The following is a 25494-nucleotide window of genomic DNA, read 5'->3' as shown; positions in this document are numbered from 1 at the left end:
AGGAGAAGGCACAGGTGTTATACGGATATTTAAAAAAATTGTTTTGGCTTGAGTTTAAGAGTGACATCATAGGGCAATTATGCACAATATTACTCTCATTTCTATAACAAAATTAGTAGTACATAACTGATTCTGCTTTTCTTAAAAAGAAGTCAATGAAAAATATAGGAATTTTTAAACTCTGACTAGATTTTGCAAATCACTGCAGACACATGTACCTTTTCCCAGAAATATAAACACTTGCAAAATATTAATATTTATTTTATATTATGTTACTGTGTCATACTTACTCTTTCACCAGGAGGGCCTGGAGGGCCATCACCACCTGAAGTGCCCTAACAACAACAACGAAAGAAAGAAAGAAAAGAAAAAAAAAAATCAGTTTTGATTCCTTCTCCTGGCTTTCGTCCTCTGGAAGAGGAACTGAGAGCAAACCCAAATGGAACGGAACGAGTACTCATAATACCTTCGGGCCAGGTTTCCCAGTGGGGCCTCTCGCGCCTCTCGAACCTCGAGGACCCTGCACAGGAGAGCAAAAGATGAAAACTGATCCTGTGTCAAGCACATCCAAAAGCATAGGATCAGTTTTATTTCTGAGGACAATTATCTTGGGAAATTAAATCCAGACTAAAAAATGAGAATCATGATTTTAAATCGAGGCACCCACCGTTGGACCACGCTGACCCCGAGGGCCTGGTTTGCCAGCGACACCCTGCCAAAGACAGTTCAAATAGTTTCAGTATGCAGCGAATTACAGTCCACTGTGAGTGGAGTGCTGAGAGATAGGCACTCATGCGAGAACATTTATATTCCATAGTCCAGGGCAATACACTTATATATCATACCCGTGCACCTTTCTCTCCATTGGCGCCTGGAAACCCAGGAAATCCAGTGGAACCCTACAAAAATAAAAATAAGAAACAATGAGCGTGGTAACTAACATTTTTAGCCATAGGCTGTAAGCCTTTCGGAACACACAGTCTCACAAGCTGGTAATACTTAAAGCAGAAATAGAATTTTAAGATACCATACAACCTCTATGCATCTATTTGAAAATGAACTTACAGGGACATCTGAAATCCTGGAAGCATTGAAAGCATGAATTGATAGAATAGATTTTAGTTTTTAACTTTAAAATAATTAAATATTATCATTTCTCACATTAGAAAATAGCAAAAGGACATTTTATATGTGATAATTTTGACTTACAATTCTACATTCATGAGCATGAATAATTAAATGTTAAAATAGGAATTTTATAAAACAGTTTTCCTGAATTAACATTATTACATTTGTATACTTACCACTTTTTAGTTTATTTTTATACCTTTAGAACTAAATAAAATCATAAAGACCAAAAATCTTCCTTCTTTCCTGTTTGATGTTTGAATGTGGTTAGATCTAGCTGAGAGTCTAAGTCAGAAAGTCCAGCATTAAAATCCTGTTTTTGGAATTCCAAAGACATAAACCCAAGACTTACGTTTATCATACATTTACCTAAGTAAGTTGGGTACATTACTTATCCTCTTTGAGCATAGTCTTTTCTCCTACAAAATGAGGGCACTTACGCACATCTTATAGGCACTTTGAATTTGTGGGAGGTTAGGATAAAGGAAGGCAAGGTATAAAAATGATAATAATAGATAACAATAAATACTGGTTATTTAGAGATGTAATAAGCACAGTAAAACATCATGTCATTTTATCAACAAACAGCTACATCTTACAGATGGAATATAATTCTCCCATTTCACCTTGTGCCTATGTCCAGATTTTCGTCTGCTCAGAGATTCCTTTGAACATGACTGTGATTGGTTTGCCTCATCATTGCATTATGAAATAGAACAGATTAAGGTTCAGATCCTTTCTCCTCAGCTTGCTAACTATGAGACTCTGGAAAGTGTGGGAGGACTTCCAAATATTCACTTTTCCTATTCAGACCACTATATAAATTAAATGCAATAATGTGTAAAGTATCTAGCAAAGAGTAGTAGACACTCAGATTTTACAAACTTCCCCATATGTTAAGGGAGATATAACAAAGCCTTCTTTCACTTGAATGCATTCCCTGCTTTTTTATCCATTCATTTGGATTGAATTACCCCTAAAATAATATTTCTCCAAATGATATGTGGCCCCCTCCATATTGAAATAATCCAGAGTGATTCCATATTTTTAGGATCTATCTCTCTGGCAGTAGGATCCAGGAATCTGCATTTTTAACAATTTCTCCAGGTGGTATATACAACAGATACCAATTGTATTTCCTCCACAAATCAGGAAAATCATATGTGAAGCCTTATGGGAGCTGATGATCAAAACAATAACGGTAGTATGCACTGCTAACCTTCTTCTTATGATCCATTTCCCAATATATTCTAATTCATGTCTATAGAGATTACTATGTGATTCACCTGAGGACAATTGTTAGGACATGTAATATTCACATAATGGGGAAATAATGTCTGCAAATTACATTTTTTAAAGGGCTTTCAAAGCCATTGATCTTTCTCTATGGACAATCAGTTAGTTAGATCTGGTAGAGCATTAGTATGTGACTACTCTAGGAATTTGACAAGCAAGTATAATCCAATATGGAAATAATCTACTCTATCAGATTTTATTTGAGAACAAATATTCATTTCTGTCTTGAGTAGAATAGATAACTAATCATATTTATAGAGACTCCATTCAAACAAATTGCTCTATGCATCAATTTAATTTTTAATAAATTTATTTTCTTACATAGTTTCTGCTCTAAGCAACTTATAAGAAAATAAAAAAATGCCCAATCCACCAGCTAAACAGTTTATAATATATGGGCATATTCTTCCTCTTTTCTCATATAAGGGGTTACCACCAAAATATATAATTTCCATGAAAAGGCATTATAATGCTTTTAAATGGAAAGAACAAACAGCAAATAAAATGCTCAAAAGTCAAAGATTAATGGTGAAATTGACTCACCAATTGTGAAGGTTACAAAATTATTTGAATGCTGTTTTAAATACAAAGAATCCTACGTTAAAATAGATTTTACTTTTTGAAGTAGCTATCATTTTATAGTATTTACAGTGGTGCAACTTTCAAATACCCATTGTGATTTATATTGCTAGAAAGATATTAAATAAATTATATTGTTTAATTATAGTCCTTAAATTGCTTAAAAGAGATCAGCAGCCAAATTTCACTTTTAGTACAATATAGATTTAAATCTATTCAAAATTCATTAGCTTCCACATAGGGAAAAAATATGAATCTATCTTTGATCTTTGATGAGCCCATTATTTTTTGTTTTAGAACCAAGAAACATAAATCATTTTTGATCATAAAAAAAGTTGTTATGAAGAAAGATAATATAAAAAAATAAAAGCCAGAGTTTCAGACATTTTGGTTAAAGAGTAAAGAAAAATGTTTGATTCCTCTAGGAAGAAACATTTCTCTATAGTCATTCTGGTGCATTTTGTTAATAAAAATAACTCAAAGAATATTGAACAGAGTATTGTCTCAGAAAAAAAAAAAACAGAAGAAAATAAGAATGTCAAATAAAAGAATATTGTGTTCATTCAAGTAATAGGACAGTTTTCTGTTTTTAAATCAAAACACCACAACTGCAATTCAACTTTGTAATTAGATCAAGAACTCTTCAAGCAATCTAAGTATAGCTTAAGGTTGTGGGTTATGGGTTATGCAGTGAATGTCTTTTTTTACTCATAATTCTTTCAAAAATGCTTGACATTTGAAAGGAAGGTAGCTAGGAAACAGGGCAGTGTATTAGAGACAATATTTAAAAGGTAGAACTTACTAATCAGTGTTCTCTTTTTTTTTACTAATCAGTGTTCTAAATGTAGCTAGAAACCTTTAAATGATGCTCATGTTATTCTTTTTTTTTACACCAATTGCTTTTTTTTTTTTTTTTTTGATGTAGTGTTCCATCAGTCAACAAAACCAAAAGACAACTGACAGAATGGGAAAAGATATTTGCAAATGACATATCAGATAAAGGGCTAGTATCCAAAATCTATAAAGAACTTTTCAAACCCAACACCGAAAGAACAAATGATCCAATCAAGAAATGGGCAGAAGACATGAACAGACATTTTTCCAAAGAAGACATCCAAATGGCCAACAGACACATGAGAAAGTGCTCAACATCGCTCAGCATCAGGGAAATCCAAATCAAAAGCTCATGTTATTCTTAAATCACAAATGAAATGAATCTCATTTTAGAAGGTCTCAAAGCATTATGTTTACCTCCTACTATACAAGGAAATGCGTACTTTCTAGAAATCCAATGAAAAGTTATAAAACAAAGCCATGTGGCAAGCCTAATATAGTGTCATCACATGACAATGAGCAAACACAAGTGTATGTAGTTCACATTTGTCAAGAGAAAGGACATTCTGGTTTCCCAATGATTATCTGTGAAACATTAATAAATATATGTTTGGGGATTATTATATAACTAGGATTTATCCTCATGTACTATACCTGTCAAGCCTGAATGGGTCAGAGAGAGATAGATGAAAAAGAGATGATAGATGATAGATAGATAGATAATAGATAGATAGATAGATAGATAGATAGATAGATAATCTCATGGGTGTATACCCATCTTAATAGTAATAACCAAAATGTATATATTAATTTATTTAACCACTGTAATTAAGTAGTCAATGCATGAAGTACAGACTTGACAAAGTTTTGTGTTTAGCTTGAGGAAAAGTAGTACACCAAAGTAAACATATTATTAAAACCATCCATTTTTATGCTTAAAATATGTATATTTCAAAGAGTTAAAAGTAGCACTCGAGTTCTGTAGTGGATTGAATGGTGGCCCTAAATCAATATACAATATTCAAATCTCTGGAATGTGAATGTTGCCTTATTTGGAAAAAGAGGTCTTCATAGGTGTAAATTAAGTGAAGGATCTCGAAATGAGATCATCCTGGATTATCCAGGTGGTCCCTAAGTGCAAAGACAAGTGTCTTTATAAGAGACAGAAGAGAAGGGCGCCTGGGTGGCTCAGTTGGTTAAGCGGCTGCCTTCAGCTCAGGTCATGATCCCCGGGTCCTGTGATCCAGTCCCGCATCGGACTCCCTGCTCAGCACAGAGCCTGCTTCTCCCTCTCCCTCTGCCTGCCTCTCTGCCTACTTGTGCTGTCTCTCTCTATCTCTGTCAAATAAATAAATAAAATCTTAAAAAAAAAAAAGAGAGACAGAAGAGGAGACATAGAAAAAAAAAAAAAAGGCTATGTGAAGGCAGCAGAGATTGCAGTTATGCAGACACAAGCCAAGGACTGCCCTGGGCTACCAGAAGCTAGAAAAGGCAAGGATAGACTCTCCCCTAGAGCTTTTGGAGGGACTGGGGGCCCTGCTGACACCTTGATTTTAGGTTTCTGGTCTCGAGAACTGTAAAAGAGTAAATCCCCATTGTTTTAAGTCACCAAGTCTGTGGAGATTTGTTACAGTAGCCCTAGGAAACAAATACCGTGGAAATGAGGGAAAATAAAAATGATGAAAGATGTATTGTAATTCTTTTTTTTTTTTTTTAAAGCAAGTGACAATTCCAACCCTTAGGGTACTAGAAATGAAATCAAAAGCTATTCTCTATCCCTATCATCCCCATTATAACTTCTAGATATACTAGTATGTCACCCTGGAATAGTCCTTATTCCAGTAACAAGGAAGTAGCTGACTATGCCTTCCTTTCATGACGCTGTCTGCTACAATACTCCAATCCATAATCACCTAGGCTCTCTGAGCTCCCTGCACACCAGGCACCAACATACCCCATGTCTTTCCCCTGTGAAATTATATTTTAAGGATTTATCATCTCGATGTTACAAACTGAAAGGTAATTATCTGTGATTAATTTCTACAAAATCAAGAAAAAATCAACCTAATTGTTTTACCTTTGGACCTTGTCTTCCTGGATATCCTGGTAATCCTGGAACACCAAGTTTCCCCTAAAGTTAAAAAAAATAATAACAAATAAAAATTCTAAGTTGAATTAAGTATCAACGATGAGTTCAGTCATTTTTCTAAAAGTTAGAACTACATATCTGAACACTCAAAAGGAAGATTTGCAAGTTTTCACCATACTTTACTTACATTATATTTCCTCATTTAAATAGGGAAAATTGTTTTGGACATATTTCTAATTCTATAATGTTTGCTAACTTAACTTTTAAGTGGCAGTGCCTTCTTTGAGGACACAGAACCCTGAGCTAAAGAGAATTCTAGGACCATTAACTCTTAAGCATGAACAAAGAAAATGCCTAAGCTTTTTCAACATTAAAACTATTTAAAGTTAGGGGCGCCTGGGTGGCTCAGTTGGTTAAGCGACTGCCTTCGGCTCAGGTCATGATCCTGGAGTCCCGGGATCGAGTCCCGCATCGGGCTCCCTGCTCAGTAGGGAGTCTGCTTCTCCCTCTGACCCTCCTCCCTCTCATGCTCTCTCTCTCAAATAAATAAAATCTTTTAAAAAAAAAAAAAAAAACTATTTAAAGTTAGTTGATGTAGTTAGAACTACATTTAGTTTTTATTGTTTCAACTAAAGTGAATCTTTTTGATAAAATTATTTCATTTCTCACAGTAAATATAAAGCAAGCAATCATGAGTTATTTAACTATTTCTCACTGTAGTTCAAATAACTATACAAGAAATTCTGACCTAATTTTTGAGCAACATTTCTTCTTTTATTCAAACATCTGGATAAATCTGGGTTATCAGATATATCAAATGTTGCAAACTACAGCTAAATAGTAATGATTTTGTGGAGTGTTAATTCCTGCGGGTTAAGACTTAAATGCGCCACAATTTTCTTCTAGTGCAATGAGATTACCTTTCATTCTTAAAGTGCTAAAACAAATGGTAAATTACCTTTACCAAATTCCAAAGATGTGTAAGAAATACCAAGAAGGTTAAAACACTATACTGAGAAAATTGCCCCTGGAACAAAGCATTAATTTAAAAATACAAGTAGAGAGAAAATTAAATTAAGTTGCATGAAGTGAATCAAATATGTTTGTGGAATTTTACTTTGACTTATTTTCCTTAAGATTTTACAAAAACACACTTCATATATAAAATATTATCTACGAAACTCTTAAACATTAGGAAGCACATAGTATCATTACTTTCCATGTACATTTAAACAAAATAAGAACAGAAACAAAAACAAATCCAAATTACTACATACAACGGTAAAAGTTGAGCAGTAACACTATAAACAATAAATATTTTACTAGATGAATGAAAGCAAGAAAATAGGAATATAGTTTATGACCTTGTTATTAGAGATTGAACTAGAGTTGATCAACACTGCATAGGGAAGCAGCCTTCAGATGGAAAATATGCAAACAAGCCCTAAGAAGCGTGCTTATAATGATGTCCCTTTGGATATATTAAGTTATCATATCTGTTTTATGCCACTGATTTCAAGGTTAATGAAATTCTCTAATTATGATCATAAAGGCTTTGTGTTCTATGTTAATTACTGTATTACCATTTAAACTCTTATTCACTTTAGAGTTATTTCAAAATAAATCCAGACAGAAAATTTGTTTGCATTTTCAATATGGGGATAGGCAACTTCGATAAAGGGGAAATAATAATGGAAAAAAAAGAAATATTAAAAATGAAGAACTGTGGGATAAAGTCCTGATACCTCTGAAGAGGTGGTGGGATCATTTATACAAATCAAGTGGAGCAAGGATGAGAGCAAGGTCCAGAATAGTCTAAAACTATTGACAAGTGAGTACTTGAAGTGGAAGGCCTTGTAAGCCCTTGTTTTCTCCCATTCTTTCCTTCTCCTGCCTAAACACAATGACATTATTCATCAGTTCATAATTGGCAGCTGGGAGGGTGAAACTGTAGAAGAACCACTAGTCAGGATTCCTAATGACATGGGGAAATTTTTTCTTACTTATCTAGTCACAGTGCCTGTATGATCCTCATACATTTTTCTTCTGAGACAGGATGGCAAGAAGGGAGGTTAAAATTTTATTAAGTAGCATGGAATTTCCATACTTTATAGAATAATGGCGTGCTCAATACGGAAAATCTGGAAAGTAGATATACATATTAAAAGGAAGGAAATCATCTGAATTATACCACCAAGAAATAATTATTATTTATATTATCCTTTAGTGTAATAGGATAACACCTGTCACAGACATTTCTTGTTCCTTTTTAATTTAACTTTGTAGCTACATTTATAAAGTGTTCATCACATCACTAAATTCTCAATAAAGGCATAATTTCAATGTTGTGTAATATTACATGTAAATGTAAATGTAATGGTTGAAAATATTTTTTGACATATTACATATAGCACAATGGCTCTGAAACCAATGAGTATTAGAATTACCTGGGATGTTTTAAAACATGGCGATGCTTGGGTTAACCCCAGACTAAAATTAAAATCTCTTGAAGTTGGGCTTGGACATCAGGATTTTTTTAAAAACACTTGCTCTGTGAAAATGCATGTTTATGTGAAAAAAATAGAAAGTGTACATTTTGGCTCGAGGAGTAAAGATGATTCCACTTCTTCCAAAACAGTAAGTAGACCATCTTTCATTGATTCTTTGATCCTTTGTTACTCACACTCAAATTTTCAACCTCTAATGTGCAAGAGCTTGAAGAGCTGCTGATTCTGCATAGCCAAGGAGAACAGAGGGGATGGGCAACAAGGGAGAGTGAAAAAGGATAAATGGACCCATCTAATGGTTATACTCCTAACAGTATATGGATATGCTTGAAAAGTAATAGAATCCTCCAGATTTCTGACATGGATGACTAAAAATATTTTTAAATGACAATGAAACATCATCTGCAAGAGCACCTGGGAATTTAAAGTTGTTCACTGACCTTTTCTCCTGCTTGACCAGAAGGACCAGGGTCTCCAGTTGGACCTGCTCGACCTTTGGGTCCTTCAGGGCCATCTTCTCCTCTTGGACCCACTTGACCAACTTCTCCCTGAAATAGAGTAATAACATTATTGTAATTTAAATATATTAGAGATTGTATAACAGAGAGTATAGTCTATCAAAAAGTCGTATTCTTCAACTCCTCATTTGTTTACGCATGTTTTATTTAGGACAAAGAGGTTTCAAGATCTTTGATTTTATCAATCTTTCCATTAGTAAATAAACAACTGAATATAGTCTGACATTTGAAAACCTACAAAAGTCCGATGTTACCATGTTTCATGTTAAAGTAATTTTAATATATCTCTGTTGCTAAAGAAAAAAGTAAAAATCAAGGTTAGATTGTGGAGGGTGGCAGAATATTCAACCCCAAAATATGCCATGTGGGAGTGAAGATTATTTTGAGTTGAAGGCAATTGAGAAGAAGCAGAAGCAAGAGAAGGTGCTAAAAGCAAGATACAGATTTGCAAAGGTGCCTTTCCGCCCCTTTCTACAAGAAAGGACAAAAGTTAATCACTGGAGACTGCTAGACTTGTGGTCTGGAGCCAACAGCAGATACCAGAGGAGTCTATACAATGAACTTTATTAACTAGCTTTTATCTACCATTACTTTTCCATATATCTGCCTTCCCACAATTTGCAGCCCTAGAAACTCAAAGTCCTTTTCCTTGTCATGTCTCTTTTTCCTTTGCTAAAATGCCATATGAACTCAAATTCTAACCACCCCTTTGAGTTAATTATCATGGAGCGTTCCCATGTGTAAATGTGAGGCACATGCTAGAAAACTTGTTTGTTTTTCTCTTGTTAATCTGTCTCTTGTCAATCTAATTTTACAGGGCCCCAGCCTAAGAACCTAGCAGGCTAGTAGGAAAAAATAATTTTCTTTTCTGACAATAGCAATTTTGGAAATCACTGTTTGGAACACAAGAAAAATGTCTTCATTTTAGACTTTGGTTTTCACCTTGAAATGTGTAAGTTACTGCCCCCATTCTGGAAACAGGCATCACGTATTTTTTAGGGAAACAAAAATATCCGGCAGTATGCTTCCTTGATATTAGGTGTTATTGAATTAGATATAAAATAAATCTTCCCAATAAAACACTTAGCTTAGCTTACTTTGGGTAACTCAGATTTTTGTTTGTTTTCTAGACACTCATTACCAGAAAAAAAAGTATACCATCTTTACACTCAAAAATTCAAGATCACTAATAATGGAAGTTCAAGAAAGTTGCAAATATATGGTTTCCAAGCAACACAGCTCCCTATGAAATTTATAAGAAATCTATCAAACTACTTCTTTTAAGCAATTTGATCACCAATTTAGAAAATATCTATAAATGGTACTACTCAACTTTGCATACACACACACACATAGGCTATAAGACACATGGAAATTTAATATAAAATCTGAAAGACCATATTACGTCCACAAAAATTAGTATGTCTAATCTTCATATAAAAACCAAAGCAGCAAAGTCTCAGATAGTATGAACATTTTTATTTATCCTGTGCTTGCTATATTTAATTATAAGAATATACACACACACGTGCACACATATACACACACACGTAAGTGTATGTTCTGGTATGAATTTTCTTCTTACTTACTCTATCTCCTTTAAGACCCATGTCACCTTTGAAACCTGGAAAACCATCTTCACCCTGAAAAATAAAAGTAATGAAACAGGTGTTGAATGATTTGTTTAATGAATCTAAAATATGGCTAGATAAAATACAAACACTGATAATTTAGGGAAAATTGTTTTGAGAAATGTGAATCATGTTGTGAAACTTCCTTCTCCCTATTCTAACCTTTGTCACCCATATCCTCTCATTTTCTGCTATTATTGCCTTTAAGTTGCTCTAGGAAATTTTTCTCAAATGCGTCCATTAAATTTTCTTTATCTTATGGGGGAAATAACCATTTTCATTATAACAACATATATCCTATGCCATTTGAACAAAGAAAGAATAAATATTTAAATAATTTAAATAATTATCATTTTAACTTTGGAATACAAGAACTTTTGACTACCAAATAAAATGTCTTTACCCTTAATTTACTAATTCAAACCAAAGAATATTATATCATGCATTTTGTATCATGTGCTTTAGATAAATGCCTTCTAGCTCAACTTGTGTTCTATATTACAATCTCTTTTCAGATAAAGAATAAGCAAACCACTATTATCCTTTACATGTACATAGAGAATGCTCATTATCACAACAGACCAGTAATACTGAAAATTGGGGCTTCTTTAATTAAAGAGAGCAGATATTTTGACTATGGAAATACTTCATACCATTCTTAGTGAAATCTAGACTTCTAAAACTAAGCTTCATGAACAAACTTACTGTCTTTTAATTCCAAGAAAATTATATAAAAAAATTAAATTTCTAAGGAATAACCACTCAATTTTTCAATAGCATTAACTGAGCATTACTCTGTTCAGAGTATCATGGAGTATTTCAAGATTTTTATTTTAACAATAAAACTGAAGGTAGAACATTTGCATTAATTTTGGTACAAATGGAGTAGGATGGGTGTTCAGAGAAGACAGACTTGATGATGATGATGATGATGATGGTGGTGGTGGTGGTGGTTCTGGTGTTGGTGGGAGTGAGGCAAGAAGTTAATTGAAGAAGGCTTGAGAGGGGAGTTAGTATCTTAATTAGGAGTTAGAGAATGGATGTGACTTGCAGAGTTTGAGGAAAGGACATGTCTGGTCGGGTATGTGAACAGAGCTAGCAAGATTGGTACATATACTTCCACATTCTGCTGCCAAATGATCTCTGTAAAAAACAAAATTGATGACATCAATTTTGACTTTAAAGCACCTCAATGGTTCCAAGTTGCTAATAATGAATGTAAGCTGCCAATTCCCCTCCCCTTCTGACCATGATCTAGCCCTTGTTTGTTCACTTTGGCAGTCTTATCTTTGGTCTCACATCTCCCCTTAACCTCCACCCAACACCCTGAGATTGAGTACTAGAAAAACTGAATTACCTATATTTCCATTTGTAACTTTTTTTTAAGATTTTATTTATTTATTTGAGAGAGAGGGGCAGAGGGAGAAGCAGACTCCTCACTGAGCAGGAAGCCCCACGCGGGGCTCAATCCCAGGACCCTGAGATCATGATCTGAACTGAAGGGAGACACTTAACTGACTGAGCCACCCAAGTGCCCCTCCATTTGCAATTCTTGCATTGGTTGCCATTGTCATACACACACCTGCAAATCCTTTATCTTCTCTTTCTACCTCTGTTTACCTCTACTCTTCTCTCAAGACTCAGTTCATAATTCTGCTATGAAATTTCTCACGACTTCAATCTCCACCCTATCCCCCACTCAAAATTAACCCCTCTGTCCTGTGTGCTCCCTCTAAGCATTTATTATTGTAACAACATGCCATTCTGCATTTAGTAGAGCATAGATTTTTCTTTTACTAAATGGTAGAAATAAAGACTTATGCCTAATTAGCCTCTGCACCTCCAGAGCCTCATACATTTTTGATCCTTAATAACCATCCATGATATTTAATAAGCATTTACTAAATGGACTTTTACTAAGTGAACATGCCTCAGTGTGTGTTTAGCAAGGTATGTTAAGGTCCAGAAAATATTAGGTAATTATGAATATACGAGACCTAATCCTAGAAAAGTGATTCCATCTGGTATTTCGCCTAAACCAAAAATTCTAACAGGTCTAGAAGTTTCCTTTAAGACAAAAGCATGAGGTTTTCAACATTCTGGCTATAAAGTGGGATGTTTGTGGATTCTCTCTGTACTGAATGCAATTGGGCAATAATAGAGGCTTAAAAGCTGAAAATGACCATTTAACTTCCTATTGACTATTGTCTTCATTACTTTCTCCCTAGAGAGAAGGGTAATTACACAGTTGCCAAATTTAGTTTAAAGAACACTGCTATGTAAGTCAAAAAATCAATAACAGTTTTTAGGATTTTTCCAGGCAGAAATTTTTGTTTCAGGAGAGAACATATGGACTGGATGCTATTTCTGTCACACTTTTGTTTTCAATACATTCACAATTAGAAAATAGAGAAGCAAGTAAGAAATAAATTAGATGACTTAAATATTAGGTATATCCTTACAATAAGTGGCAATTTTTTAAAACAAGTGACACCATAAGTTACTAAGTCCTAAACTATTAGGTCCTAAAACTATTAGGTCTAAATTAATCTTCAGAAAAGAAGAAAGGAAACAGTTTTAGAAGATGAGTAAAAGAGGAATTTGTCTATGCCATTTGGTTCATTGGATTACGTTGCTTAAGGTCTAAGGAACACATCTGTCTGAACAATGGAGAATTTTAATCCTAGTTAGGGTACTAACTTTCTATTTCACCTTTAAGTTAACAATTAAAGTTGTTATGTGTAAAAAGAAAAAAGTTTCAACTTCCTTACCTCTTTTGAGATAGTCAATTATAATACATACTCAGAAAAACAAAATAAATAATAGATATTAAAATTCATAAAGATTTAATGATTTTTCACCGAGTCTGAAAATAGGGACAACTCTTATCACTAGAAAAAAGTTTCCATTAACTTTTAGATAAATTTTCTCTAAACCTAGATTAGATAAAATAACAGATGTAAATAAAATAAAGGATAAAATAAAAGGTATAGCTGAAAAACACCTGAGTGATTTTTTAGAACAATGTCCTCATTTTACATATTTAAAATAAGTCTCAGAGAAATGAGACAATCTGCCTCAGTTTACCAGTCTGGTTAGTATGAGAACTATAATGGAACTCAGAACTTTAACTCTCAATTTAAAATTTAGTTCTTTTTCTCTACATCTACTTGTTGCTTCTAAGACCATACACCATTCAAAACAACCAATGATGTCAAATTGTTTTTCTACATATAAGCAGTACACATTTTTTCCCCTGGTTGTTTCTCTTCACATGTATCTTGTCATCTACAATTTTATTTACCTCTGTCATTTTGCCATTACCCCTTTTTCCAGCAAGTTCACAACTTTCCCATCCCAATTAAACACCTTTCCTTTAAACACTGTCTTTCCTAAAAATCTTTGGAAGACACTTATTCCAGAGCCAAATTTGAATTGATACTTAAATGTTTTAACAAGAAAAATTCCAGGGGTGCCTGGGTGGCTCAGTCAGTTAAGTGTCTGCCTTCAGCTCAGGTCATGATCCCAGGGTCCTGGGATCGAGTCCTACATCGGGCTCCCTGCTCAGCGGGGAGCCTGCTTCTACCTCTCCCTCTCCTCCCAACTCCTGCTCTCTCTCACTATCTCTGTCTCTTTCTCAAATAAATAAATGAAATCTTCAAAAAAAAACCAAGAAAAATTCCAGAGATGATACATATATGTGTGCATATATAAATATATATATATATATACACATACATGTATATATATATATTTTTTTTTGCACAGCCATCTGCAAATAATTACAAGTTCACCCCTGTCTGATCAGTCATTGTGCTCAGCTACCAACTCAGGAAGACATTATATCCTGAAGTTCATCTGTGATGATAAGAATGAATTGGGATTCTCATTAAAGTAGCTGAGTTCATTTCAAATGCCATTTTTCATACAATAGAACTGGATATAATTGCATAACTTGACAATGTGTCAATATGTTACTTTTTATTTTTTCAGAAAAATAAATTATAATGGGTAGACGTCCATCCCTTCTTGTTATCCACTCCTTATTGATATCAAATCCACACAAGGCGCTTTGTGTGTGTGTGTGTGTGTGTGTGTGCACTTTTACAACATTATGACTATGGGAATAAAGTTATCCTTAATATCAAAATTTATATTCCATAATTTTTCAACAAAACTACAAACATTTTATTTTAAACCCTAATCTTTAAATGTAATATTGTAGTAAGCATTTATAATACTGACTGTGAGTAATGTCATTTTATTTTAACATAATCACTAAAGGATTTGGGGGATCTACACTGACATTAGGCATTTATGTAAAAAAACAAAAATCTCAATTTCAGTTTCTTTGTCCAAAGACAAACTACAAATGCTCTATAAAAAAATCCCACATTCTTTCATCCACCTCTGCCTAGTTTTAATCTTTATTTCCTTCTCATTAATACTTTTGCTTTGCATACAGTATAATGTAAAAGACTTCCTCTTCCTCCAAATGATTTAGGGTACTTCTAAATTTTGCACTGCATTTCAGCTTAAGAACTTTGGGGATTTTAGTAAAGACAGAAAGGAATAAACATTCCTGTTATGCATACAGCTGGATATTGTATAAACCCTGTAGCTAATTTATTCATAAGGCAACTCTATGATTTATAAAAGGTAAACACATGTACGAAAAAAAGGGATACAGGATTAATTCTGTTTATGACATATCTTTGCTTCTCTTCTATAATTTAGTCCTCATCCCAAGGTATAATCTTTCTTCAAAAAAATTTGCAGGATACACAATACAAAATCAGGCTTGCATTGTCTGGTATCAAGTAATTATTTAATATACATTGGGAAATGAAATATCTGTTGAATAAATTTAAATTTTTGGTCTAATAGATATATGGCAATTAAAATCACCTAAATAAATTATATTTTACCTTTTCACCTTTAGATCCCTTGAGACCTCTGACACCATCTGCTCCCTATGGAATAAATTAGAAGAATTAAATGATTATAATATTTTGCATTGAAATTAAATGATGTGAAGAAGAATCACATTTACCTTTACTCCTCGGGGACCAGGGTAGCCAATAGGACCCTGTGGACCAGGTGGACCCTAAAAAAGACCGATTGCTATTTAAATATAGAATACATTGAAAGTGCTACTCATTCCCACACTATTTTTTACCAAATAATCTACAAAAAGATGGCATTTTTCTACTATTGGTAGAGATTACTTAGGGAGTTTATCATTTGTTTCTAAAGTCAAATATGATGAACAAACCATGTGACTAGCCCTACCTACTCCAAATTTATTGTCATATATTTATGCAAAATAAGATAAACATTATATATAAAATAAAGTGAATAATTATATAATTAATAACTAATTTTCTAAACCTGAAAATATCTAGTGTCTTCAATGTCTACAATAGACAAATATTTGTAATAGAAAACTGGTATAACTTTTGTAGAATTCACGTCATCAAGAAGATGACCAAAATTATATATTTTCCACAGCCGGTTTCATTTAATTAGTTTACCTAAAGGAAACAATTTTTAAAAATATATAATTTCTATAGTAATGCTGTCTTTTAATGCTATTTTAATGAGTCTAAAAGTAGCCACTCTAAACAAAATGATCTTACCCACTTCTCTTGTAATCCAAAATAGTATTAACAATAAATAAGCTCTTATTTTAATATTTTATTTAGATATTTTGATAATCATTGCTCTTACAATAAAATCTCCTCTTTTTTATAAATTACCAGAGAGTAATAAGTAAAGATAAAATTGGGGTGACATAAACAGTTTATTGATATTTAGTAATTCTTACCCAATTTCATTGTTATCATTTGTGGTAATTTATTCCACATATACTACATATGCAGAATCTGGATTTATCTCTGATCATGAGAATATTTATTTAAAAAATAAAGAATACAGTCTAGTTTATAAAATTACTAATACAAAATTAAAACTTATCTATCTAAGACACATCTGTTCATTACACCCTAAACAAAAATAACTACCAGGACATGATTTATATTTAAACGACAGTGAAAGTCTTTAGAAAGTAAAGACATGTTTAAAGGTAGATACAAACTATTTTCTGGTACTTACTTTCCAGTATTCCTATCCCTAAGTGATCCTAGAAGAATATATGTCATAAAGATGACCAAAGTAAGGCATTTTCTCTTAGACATAAGGTGACAGGACATTTACATGGATACTTTGTAACATACCAGAGCACCTTTTTCTCCAGACTGGCCTTCTTTTCCAGGATGACCCTATATTTAGTAAAAACATAATACTGGTAAGATGTAATATTAATGGTAGCTTATAACACTACAAAATTGTTCCTTTTTTTTCAAATCTATTGTTTCAAAAGATATTGAACGTTTTGCATCAGGGCATACGGCTTTAAATAACATTAGAAATTGCATTTGGAAGGAAACATAATAAGCTTATATTTTATGGATATAAGTTTCACCAACTATATAATGTATTTGAGAGAGTTTGGGACAAGTACATAAAATAATACAGAACATCCATTAACAATTCAATGCCAGTATCAATTAGTTCTTACATAAAGATATTTATTTCAATATGACTTCTATTTTGCATATTGATCAAATAATCAAACATGCATCTTCAAAAGGCAGCTAAGGCGTATGAATGGGACATTTGAAAATATAGCAAGAACTTGAAATTGTTAAAAAAAAAGAAAATATAGCAAGATCACAAACATTAATAGTTTTAATAATAAAATTATTGAGAGTCAGTAAACAAAAATGTGTAACTCCACCAGAATTACACCGAGTAAAAATTTTGGATCCTAGCTCAAAAATATAAGTAGTTTGAGGAAAATAAAAGAAACATAAATAACATAACTTTTAAAAATTTAAAAAAAATAAATAACAAATTTTTAAAAATAACAACTGCAGGGGCACCTGGGTGGCTCAGTCGGTTAAGTGTCTGCCTTTGGTTCAGGTCATGAACCATCCCGCATCAGGCTCCCTGCTCAGTGGGGAGCCTGCTTCTCCCTCTCCTCTCCGCTCATGCTTCTCTTCTCACTATCTCTGTCACAAACTCTGTCTTTCTCAAGTAAATAAATAAAATCTTTTTTAAAAAAATAACAACTACAGATATTATGTAATTACACATTTTTATAATTTTTTTAAGATTTTATTTATTTATTTGAGAGAGAGAGAATGAGAGAGAGAAAGCACATGAGAGGGGGAGGGTCAGAGGGAGAAGCAGACTCCCTGCTGAGCAGGGAGCCCGATGCGGGACTCGATCCAGGGACTCCAGGATCATGACCTGAGCTGAAGGCAGTCGCTTAACCAACTGAGCCACCCAGGCACCCCATTACACATTTTTATTATTATACATTGGGGTACAATAAACATTGCTATATTTCTAGAAAAGGTAGAAATCTCTGAAGTTTGAGGAATATTCATGGAAGATGGTTGAGGAAATTTACAAATGGTGAGAAATTACTACTGGACCCTCAGGAAACATGTACTTTGAAAAATGAGAGAGAATGGGAAAGTGCTTCCTATGGAAAAAAAAAAAAAAGGCCACAGGAAAGGTTTAGCAATAAAGACATTTTGAGAATGCTGAGAGAAAAGGGAGTGGATCTGCTTGCCTGGAACTGATGGTTCATGAGGAAGTAGGAAGATCTTGAGATTCTGGCACCAGAGTACTAGAATGAGTTTATCCAAGGACCACTGCATGATCCTTAAAGATTTTGCAATATGGAAGTGATATGATGAAATGGTATTTTTAGAGGGATCAATGTTTCATTACTGGTTTAATTTGTTTTCAGAAAATCACTTCCAAAATACATGGAAAATCTATTTTTGAAGGTAATATATAGAAATTTTAATGACAAGTAACTATTACTTACAGGAGGCCCATCAGCACCAGGAAGTCCTGCAAGGCCTGGTTTTCCTTGTGGTCCCTAATCAAATAGAGAAAGAGAACATTTTATTTTAAAAAATGAGAATAATGAGAAGTCTGGCTTTTACATAGGAATATACTATTAATAAAATTCTTAACAAGTCTCTAGCTTTTATCTATAAGCAATAAACATTTAAATGACTTTTAAATATATGTAGAAAACATTATATTGAGATAAATGAAAACCAAATTTTACATATGTCAAAAACATGCTAGTTTTTGGTCTGCTTTGTAGTCCTAAATGTATCTTCTTTTAAATTAGCAAATTAGTTTTTGCCTACCACAATAAACTAGAGCTTAGAGAATAAAAAGAAAGACAATATAGGTCAGGAATATGTTGATTTATTTCCATCAAAGATATTGATAAGTGCTAATTCAAATAATTATATGGTAACATTGATGGAACATAACCAATTATTAAAATGTGTTAAGAAATATATTGTGACAGTTATTCATAGGACACAAAGAAAAACAAATCTAATATTTTGATGTCAAAGGACATAACCTAATATGCAACTATTAACACTAATAACTATTCTACTCATTACTCTAATTTCTTTTTAACCATGGATGGTTTCAAATGTCTTTTAACATGCCATTACTACAGTTGGAACATAGTAAGAATGGCTACCACAAGAAGTAAACTTTTCTTGATAGGAAAATAGGCATTCTGCTGAGAATAATGAACTTATCAAGTCTCCAGAGCCCAAACAATTATTGCTTACTGGTCAAGTAATTAGGCAGAATTTAGAAACAATTGAAAGGGAAAAGCTATATAAGCAAGCCTAGATATTGGACACAATATCCATTTCCATTCTCAGAGAGTATTTAGGAAAAGTGTTATATTTATATAGACTGATAAACTAGAGTTTACAAGAAATGTAACTTAAATCACAACAGAACAACAAAAAAATTGAGGATAACCTTTAAATTGAACAATTTATATTTTATAACTGAGGTTAACTGCATCTCATTTAAAGGATTTAAATGTTTCCATTTACCACTCTGCAAAGTCATTTTCAGTCAAGTAATCTAACATGTCATGACCATTGTAAAACACTATATTTTTAATGATAGTATTTTGTCTGTCACATAAATTATCTTTTGCTTTCAAGACAATGGTCTTATTTCTTCAAAAAGAGATGTAAAGTACAAATGCAGAAATATTCCAGTAATTACTCTTACCAGCAGTTGTGATATTTTATGACGATGATCTATGGGCAATACTACATGGATTTTTTGTTGTTGCTATATTTAAGGGACTAGAAATATTAAAAATCTTGAGCTATAAAATGATTTTTAAAAAAATTAAGTTAACCATTCTCACTGGTGTGAGGTAATATCTCACTGTAGTTTTGATTTGTATTTCCCTAATGATGAGTGATGTTGAGCATCTTTTCATGTGTCATATTTTTTAGATTTTAATAAAATAATGAAAATTTATTATGTTTCTATGCATTATGTTAAGCAATTTATAGATAGGTAGATGATGATGATAGATGATAGATAGATGATAGATAGATAGATAAGATACACAGTCCTTTTTTTTTGATATAAAGTCCATTTTAAGTCTCAAACAATTCCATAAAGTATCCTTGTCTAAAGAGTTTGGGTAAATTAACCAATGTTAGTATGTGACAGAGTTGCAGTATAAGTGAACCCAGATCTGTATTCATGTTCAAAGCCCTTGCCTTTGATATTTATTTTGTGTCTTATTATTTCATTCTTAACTCAGAAAGTTATATAATATTATTTGTTTTCTCTAAAGCAATTAATATATGAGTGATGTAAATTATGACATCATAAATCAAATCACAGGAAACTTTCAAGATATTTAAGTTATGTCAGGATAAAGAATATAGTTGTTTTATCTAATTTAGTTAATTAACAACATTTATAAAATATTTTATCACAAATATAATAAAAGTACAGGCTATAATAACTTAAGACAAAAATATAAAAGTTAGTGGCAATTTAAAATATATGACAATATTTATATTTTATTTGTTAGATTATACCATGATCCAGCTGAAAACACCATTCACCAAGTTTTGGGAGATAAGGTTCTTAAGCCAGAATGAACAGAATACAGTGTATCATAAAGAAAATAAAGTCATATAGATGCAAAATAAAAAAATATATATCATAGATGCAGTATAAATAGAACATGCGTCTCTCATGTTCTTGAGTTCCTTTCTTCTTTTGATGAAAAGAGACTGTCTTTGAACCCACAAGCTGGATACATTCAGATTGGAAAAATAAGCTGCTTGGGCTGAAGACAGCTCTCTTCCTACCACAAGTACAGTGAACCAGTTCCTATATTTTGCCTTTGGCTCGACAAACGGAATTTAGATATCCTAGTTTACCTTAAAAGCAAATTCCTCTTAAGAATCCAATTCATGGTAGAAAATTTAATAGACTTATGCTCAAATACAATTTATTATGAATAAAGTATGTTCATGATGAGCTAATCTAAAGTATGGTAAAAGATGCCCAAGTTAAAATTTCTGGTCTAAAGTAAAGATTTGAAATCACTTTTGGTGCATCTTTAATTCATAGGGCACTTTCCAATAGATCTCTGTACCATACAGAAAATATGCACAAAAAAGTACCTTAAAGACCACTTAAATTTGATGTTAACTCTCATAACATAATAATAAGATAAATAACTCAATTAGAATATTACCAAAGTATTTGAATAGATATTTTACCAAAGAAGATATAGAAATAGCCAATAAGCACATGAAAAGATGCTCAACATCACTAGTGATTAGGGGAATGCAAATTAATACCACAATGAGATACCATTTCACGCCAAGAAGAGTGACAATAATCAAGAAGGAAAGCAAACATTCATGAAGGTCTGGAGAAACTAGAATCCTCATACATTCCTGATAGGAATGAAATAATGGTGCAACTACTTTGGAAAACAGTTTGGAAACTTCTTCTAATGTTAAGCATTAAATTTACCATATAACCCAGAAATTCCACTTCTGTGTGTCTACCCAAAAGAAATCAAAATAAGTTCCACACAAAGACCTATATGCAAATATTCATAGCAGCACTATTCATAAAAGCTCAAAAGAGTAAACAACTCATAAGTCCATCAGCTGCTAAATAAGTAAACAAAATGTGGTATATTCCATTAATGGAATGCATTTGACAATGAAAAGGAGCAAAAGCATTGATGTATGCTGCAACATGAGTAAACCTCGAAAACTTTATGCCAAATGAAAGAAGCCAGACACAAAGGCCACATATTATATTCATTTATATGATTAAGTTCATATTTTAAATTCATTCATGTATTTCATTCATATTAAATGTCCAGAAAAGGCAAATCTACAGAGACAGAAAGCACAGCAGTGGTTGTCTAAGTTGGTGGGTGGAACAGAGAGTGCAAATTGACATAAGGTTTCTTTCTGGGGTGGCAAAAATATTCTAAAAAAATTTGATTGTGGCACAATTGTGTAAATTTACTAAAAATCATTGACCAGTACACCTAAAATGAGTGAAATTTTATGATGTGAAATTACACCCCGGTAAAGCTGCTTATTTTTTAAAAAATAATATGTTCACAGAAATCAATGATAGTAAGGGGGAAAGGTATTAAAAGGAACCAGCTAACACTGAGCTGTAACCACAGGGGACAGGAACTATTAGTTAAGGAATCCAGCAGAAGAAATCAGGGAGAAAGACATCTCTTTAATTAAAGATTTATTCTTGTTTTGATCCAGACATTGAGTTATTAACAAGAACATCCTTTGCCATTTATACATGAAAAATGGTGAGAATGATAACTTCACAATTTTCCCTTAATCAGATCTTGCTAGAAACCCTTTGTCGCAGGGAAACCTAATGACATTTTTTTGAATAATGAGAAAGAAAAGGAGAACCAAAATGAAGAGAAAACAGTCATTCATACCTGTGCATTTCTAAAATTAATATGGCTGAGAAGGTCACATTTGGAAGCTATCCATATGGAACTATGTGAATTTTATCATTTATAGTTCAGAGATGTATGAATGACTTCTCACACAGTACTCTCAAGGTTTTACTCCAGATTAATTCCTTATGTGCTGAGCCATCTCGACATCTTATCAAAAATAGAAGGCAGGCTTTGCTTCTGCCTAAGGTTGACAACCCAAAATTGGTGACTAGGCATTACCAAAACCACAGAGTAACTTACTTTTTCACCAGGAGGACCGATTGGACCTTGTGGACCAGGAAGACCCTATTTTAAAAGAATTTATTTCATATGTCAGGAACCACATCATAAGAACACGTTTTTTTAAATAGAAAAATAACCTTCTGTTTCACATGAAATGAGTCATGAGAATCTATATACATTCCCCACACTTCCCAGAAAGTTTTGGAACACTGTGAGGCATTTTACACAGGCTACTCTTCTGGCAGAGGGACTGTAATACGATCCTAGTCAGAAACCTTCTGCAGGTGTGGCTATCCATGCCGGCATTCCATGAACACTGAATGATTCATTTTATTCTTGGAAAAAAGGGGCCTCTGCAAATTTGCTCAAATTTTTCAAAAAGAGAAAAAAGAATTATCTTCCTACTTTCACATTGCAAACATTTCTAGCCCTACACAGGGAAATGTTGAGGCTGTCCATGTTCTCATGAAAAGATACCCTCTTACCTCATTATCTCAAAGGAACTGCAGTGGTTTGGACTTACCTGAGGTCCTGGATTCCCTTGCTGCCCTGGAGGTCCAGGCTCCCCTTGGGGACCCTGCCAGAGAAAAATAGAGAGTCTTTAATAGGGTTAGTTCACATGTTTTTTTTTTTTTTCTTCTCATTTGAAAAACAGTCCCCAAATCAATTTTCCCTATGGAGAATCTGGAAAATCTCGTAAATATTAATGCTAGCAGAAGCTAATGGACTTAGCAAAATACTGTAAGAATTTTTTTTTTTTTTTTTAGATTTAGCAACAGAAGCGGTTTGTTAGTACCTAGATTGCAGAAATGAGTTATTTTACAGATGGTTTCTACATACCATGTTTCCTTTTGGTCCTGGGGGGCCATCTACACCCGCAATACCCTTCAATAAAGAAAAAAAAATATTTATATACATATTTACATATGTGCAAATATTTTGTATAAGTAATTACATATATAATATATATATGGATATTTGTAAGTTTAAATGCTACAACAGAAAATTTAAAAAAAAAATTAACCTAATAGCATGACACCCACTAGCCTGGGGTAACTAAAAATCATTTTAGGATTTAGAGATGAGGAAAAAGACAAGGTCTATACTCTCTTATCTATGTCCACATTGGAGACAACCTAGCAGCATTTTCCACTGTGTGTTGGAAATTTGACATGAAACAATAAAGTAGATAAACTAAAAAGAAGAGAAAAGAAAGAAAGGGGGTGGGGGGAGAATAATCAGTTTAACTGATAGGCAGGATCATTAGGTCTTAGAATATAACAAAGCAGTAAATACCTAGCTGTCTACTGAAAGCTGTCATGGTCTTAAGGATTAAAATATCTGACAACAAGCTTTCCCTAGAAAATTCGGAATATTTCCAGCAATACATACAGGCTGCCCAGTAGGTCCTGGAGTCCCCCTTGGTCCCAGCAGACCTCGTGGGCCCTAGAAGGAAAAAAAAAAAAAAAAAGCATGTCCTCATTAGAAATGCCCTCAAAATACACTTCCTCCTCCAAAGAAATTTGAATGTAATGTTCCGAGTAAAAATATCTGTACATCTTCTATTAACATACTGCCTGTGGTGTTTAAAATACCATTTTTATGTAACACAAATATCTCATGTTTATACTGATCCAGAAGTCAGAATGGATAACAGAGAGTTTTAGCATATACACTCTGTATCTTTGGTTCTATAAATCTACATATGAGTCACTTGGGAAATTTTAAAAATAAGAAATAGCTTAATATTTTTTGTCACTTCTGTGTCATTTTCTGACTTGAATGGCAACCCTGAATCTTATTAAATCTTATTATTCATTCAGATAGATTATATGAATCAAAAAATCCTGATTTTCTTGTTTTATATTCCTTCTTGAGAGAATATTCATAAAGGGAGAGAAACAAACAAGTGTTTAAATAAACTATATATGCGGATAATAGAAATCATTTTCCTAAGAGATTTTTTTAAAATTGTTATTCTTGAAACTTAATCAATTTCTTCTCTTCTTTTTCCCTTCCTCCATGTGCTCCACCTTCTTTTCCTTCTTTAGAAAAATGAGTACAGTCATTTACTGCCTCTCCTATTCCCTTGAGCCTGTCAACTCAAAGGCGCTATAATGTGACAAGCTAGGACTGAAATTAAGAGGCCTGGCTCTAGTCTGGTGTTTTGATTAACTAGCTTTGGGTAAACCTTCCCAATTCAGTTTCCTCATTTGTGTAATTTGGTGGAAACCATATCTTATCCTTATATCTGATATATACTAGGCACCTACTTTTTTGTTTCTTCTGGTTGTAAGATCCATTTATCCTAAATATATAGATAGATTCTGGAGCTATTGATGATATTAAAAAAAAAAAAAGATAAAACAAAGAAACAGCAACAAAAACTAGGTAAGATTTTTGGCTGAAAAGATGTTCTATTCCACATTTCTTTCCTCTCCATTTCTAAGACTTTCTCTATAACAAAGCTCTATGTGCTCTCCTTTTAAAATGTTTTCCCATAACGATTACCTGGTTAGTTAGCTTAGGTAAGACTGCTATAACCACCTGAGTTTATTATTGACTTTATATGTATAACACCAGTCACTGTTCTTCCAAGACAAAGTATTATTTTAAAAAGAAAGGAAGTTGCTTACAGCTTCACCTGGAAGACCCCTCGGTCCTATTTCTCCATCTTCTCCCTGTCATCGACAAAATGAATGGGAGGGTAACATAGTTAGAAAATACATCGATTCAACATGACTTTTTTCTCTTATGTTTTAATTTCAGATATTTATTAAAAGAA

General features: G+C 33.0%; 1 protein-coding gene across 2 annotated transcripts in view; it reads right to left on the bottom strand.

The window, feature by feature from the left end:
- Positions 1–25494, bottom strand: part of COL11A1 (collagen type XI alpha 1 chain) — a 202299-nt gene that overhangs the window by 85715 nt on the left and 91090 nt on the right. Inside the window, exons 20-37 of one of the 2 annotated variants that reach the window (XM_078072675.1) lie at positions 25346–25390; positions 24102–24155; positions 23550–23594; positions 23233–23286; positions 22728–22772; positions 18486–18539; positions 16819–16863; positions 15636–15689; positions 15511–15555; positions 11700–11725; positions 10541–10594; positions 8874–8981; positions 5915–5968; positions 1066–1081; positions 846–899; positions 668–712; positions 467–520; positions 291–335 (exon numbers count right to left, since the gene is read on the bottom strand). In XM_078072675.1, coding sequence (XP_077928801.1) covers positions 291–335; positions 467–520; positions 668–712; positions 846–899; positions 1066–1081; positions 5915–5968; positions 8874–8981; positions 10541–10594; positions 11700–11725; positions 15511–15555; positions 15636–15689; positions 16819–16863; positions 18486–18539; positions 22728–22772; positions 23233–23286; positions 23550–23594; positions 24102–24155; positions 25346–25390 — 897 coding nt within the window. The remainder of the gene's footprint in view (positions 1–290; positions 336–466; positions 521–667; positions 713–845; positions 900–1065; positions 1082–5914; positions 5969–8873; positions 8982–10540; positions 10595–11699; positions 11726–15510; positions 15556–15635; positions 15690–16818; positions 16864–18485; positions 18540–22727; positions 22773–23232; positions 23287–23549; positions 23595–24101; positions 24156–25345; positions 25391–25494) is intronic. The other variant, XM_078072676.1, reaches the window with a different exon arrangement.

This window comes from Halichoerus grypus, chromosome 5, assembly GCF_964656455.1.
Source record: "Halichoerus grypus chromosome 5, mHalGry1.hap1.1, whole genome shotgun sequence".
Classification (NCBI taxonomy): domain Eukaryota; kingdom Metazoa; phylum Chordata; class Mammalia; order Carnivora; family Phocidae; genus Halichoerus; species Halichoerus grypus.
The sequence above is the reverse complement of the archived record's forward strand: the minus strand, read 5'-3'. Positions and strand labels throughout refer to the sequence as shown.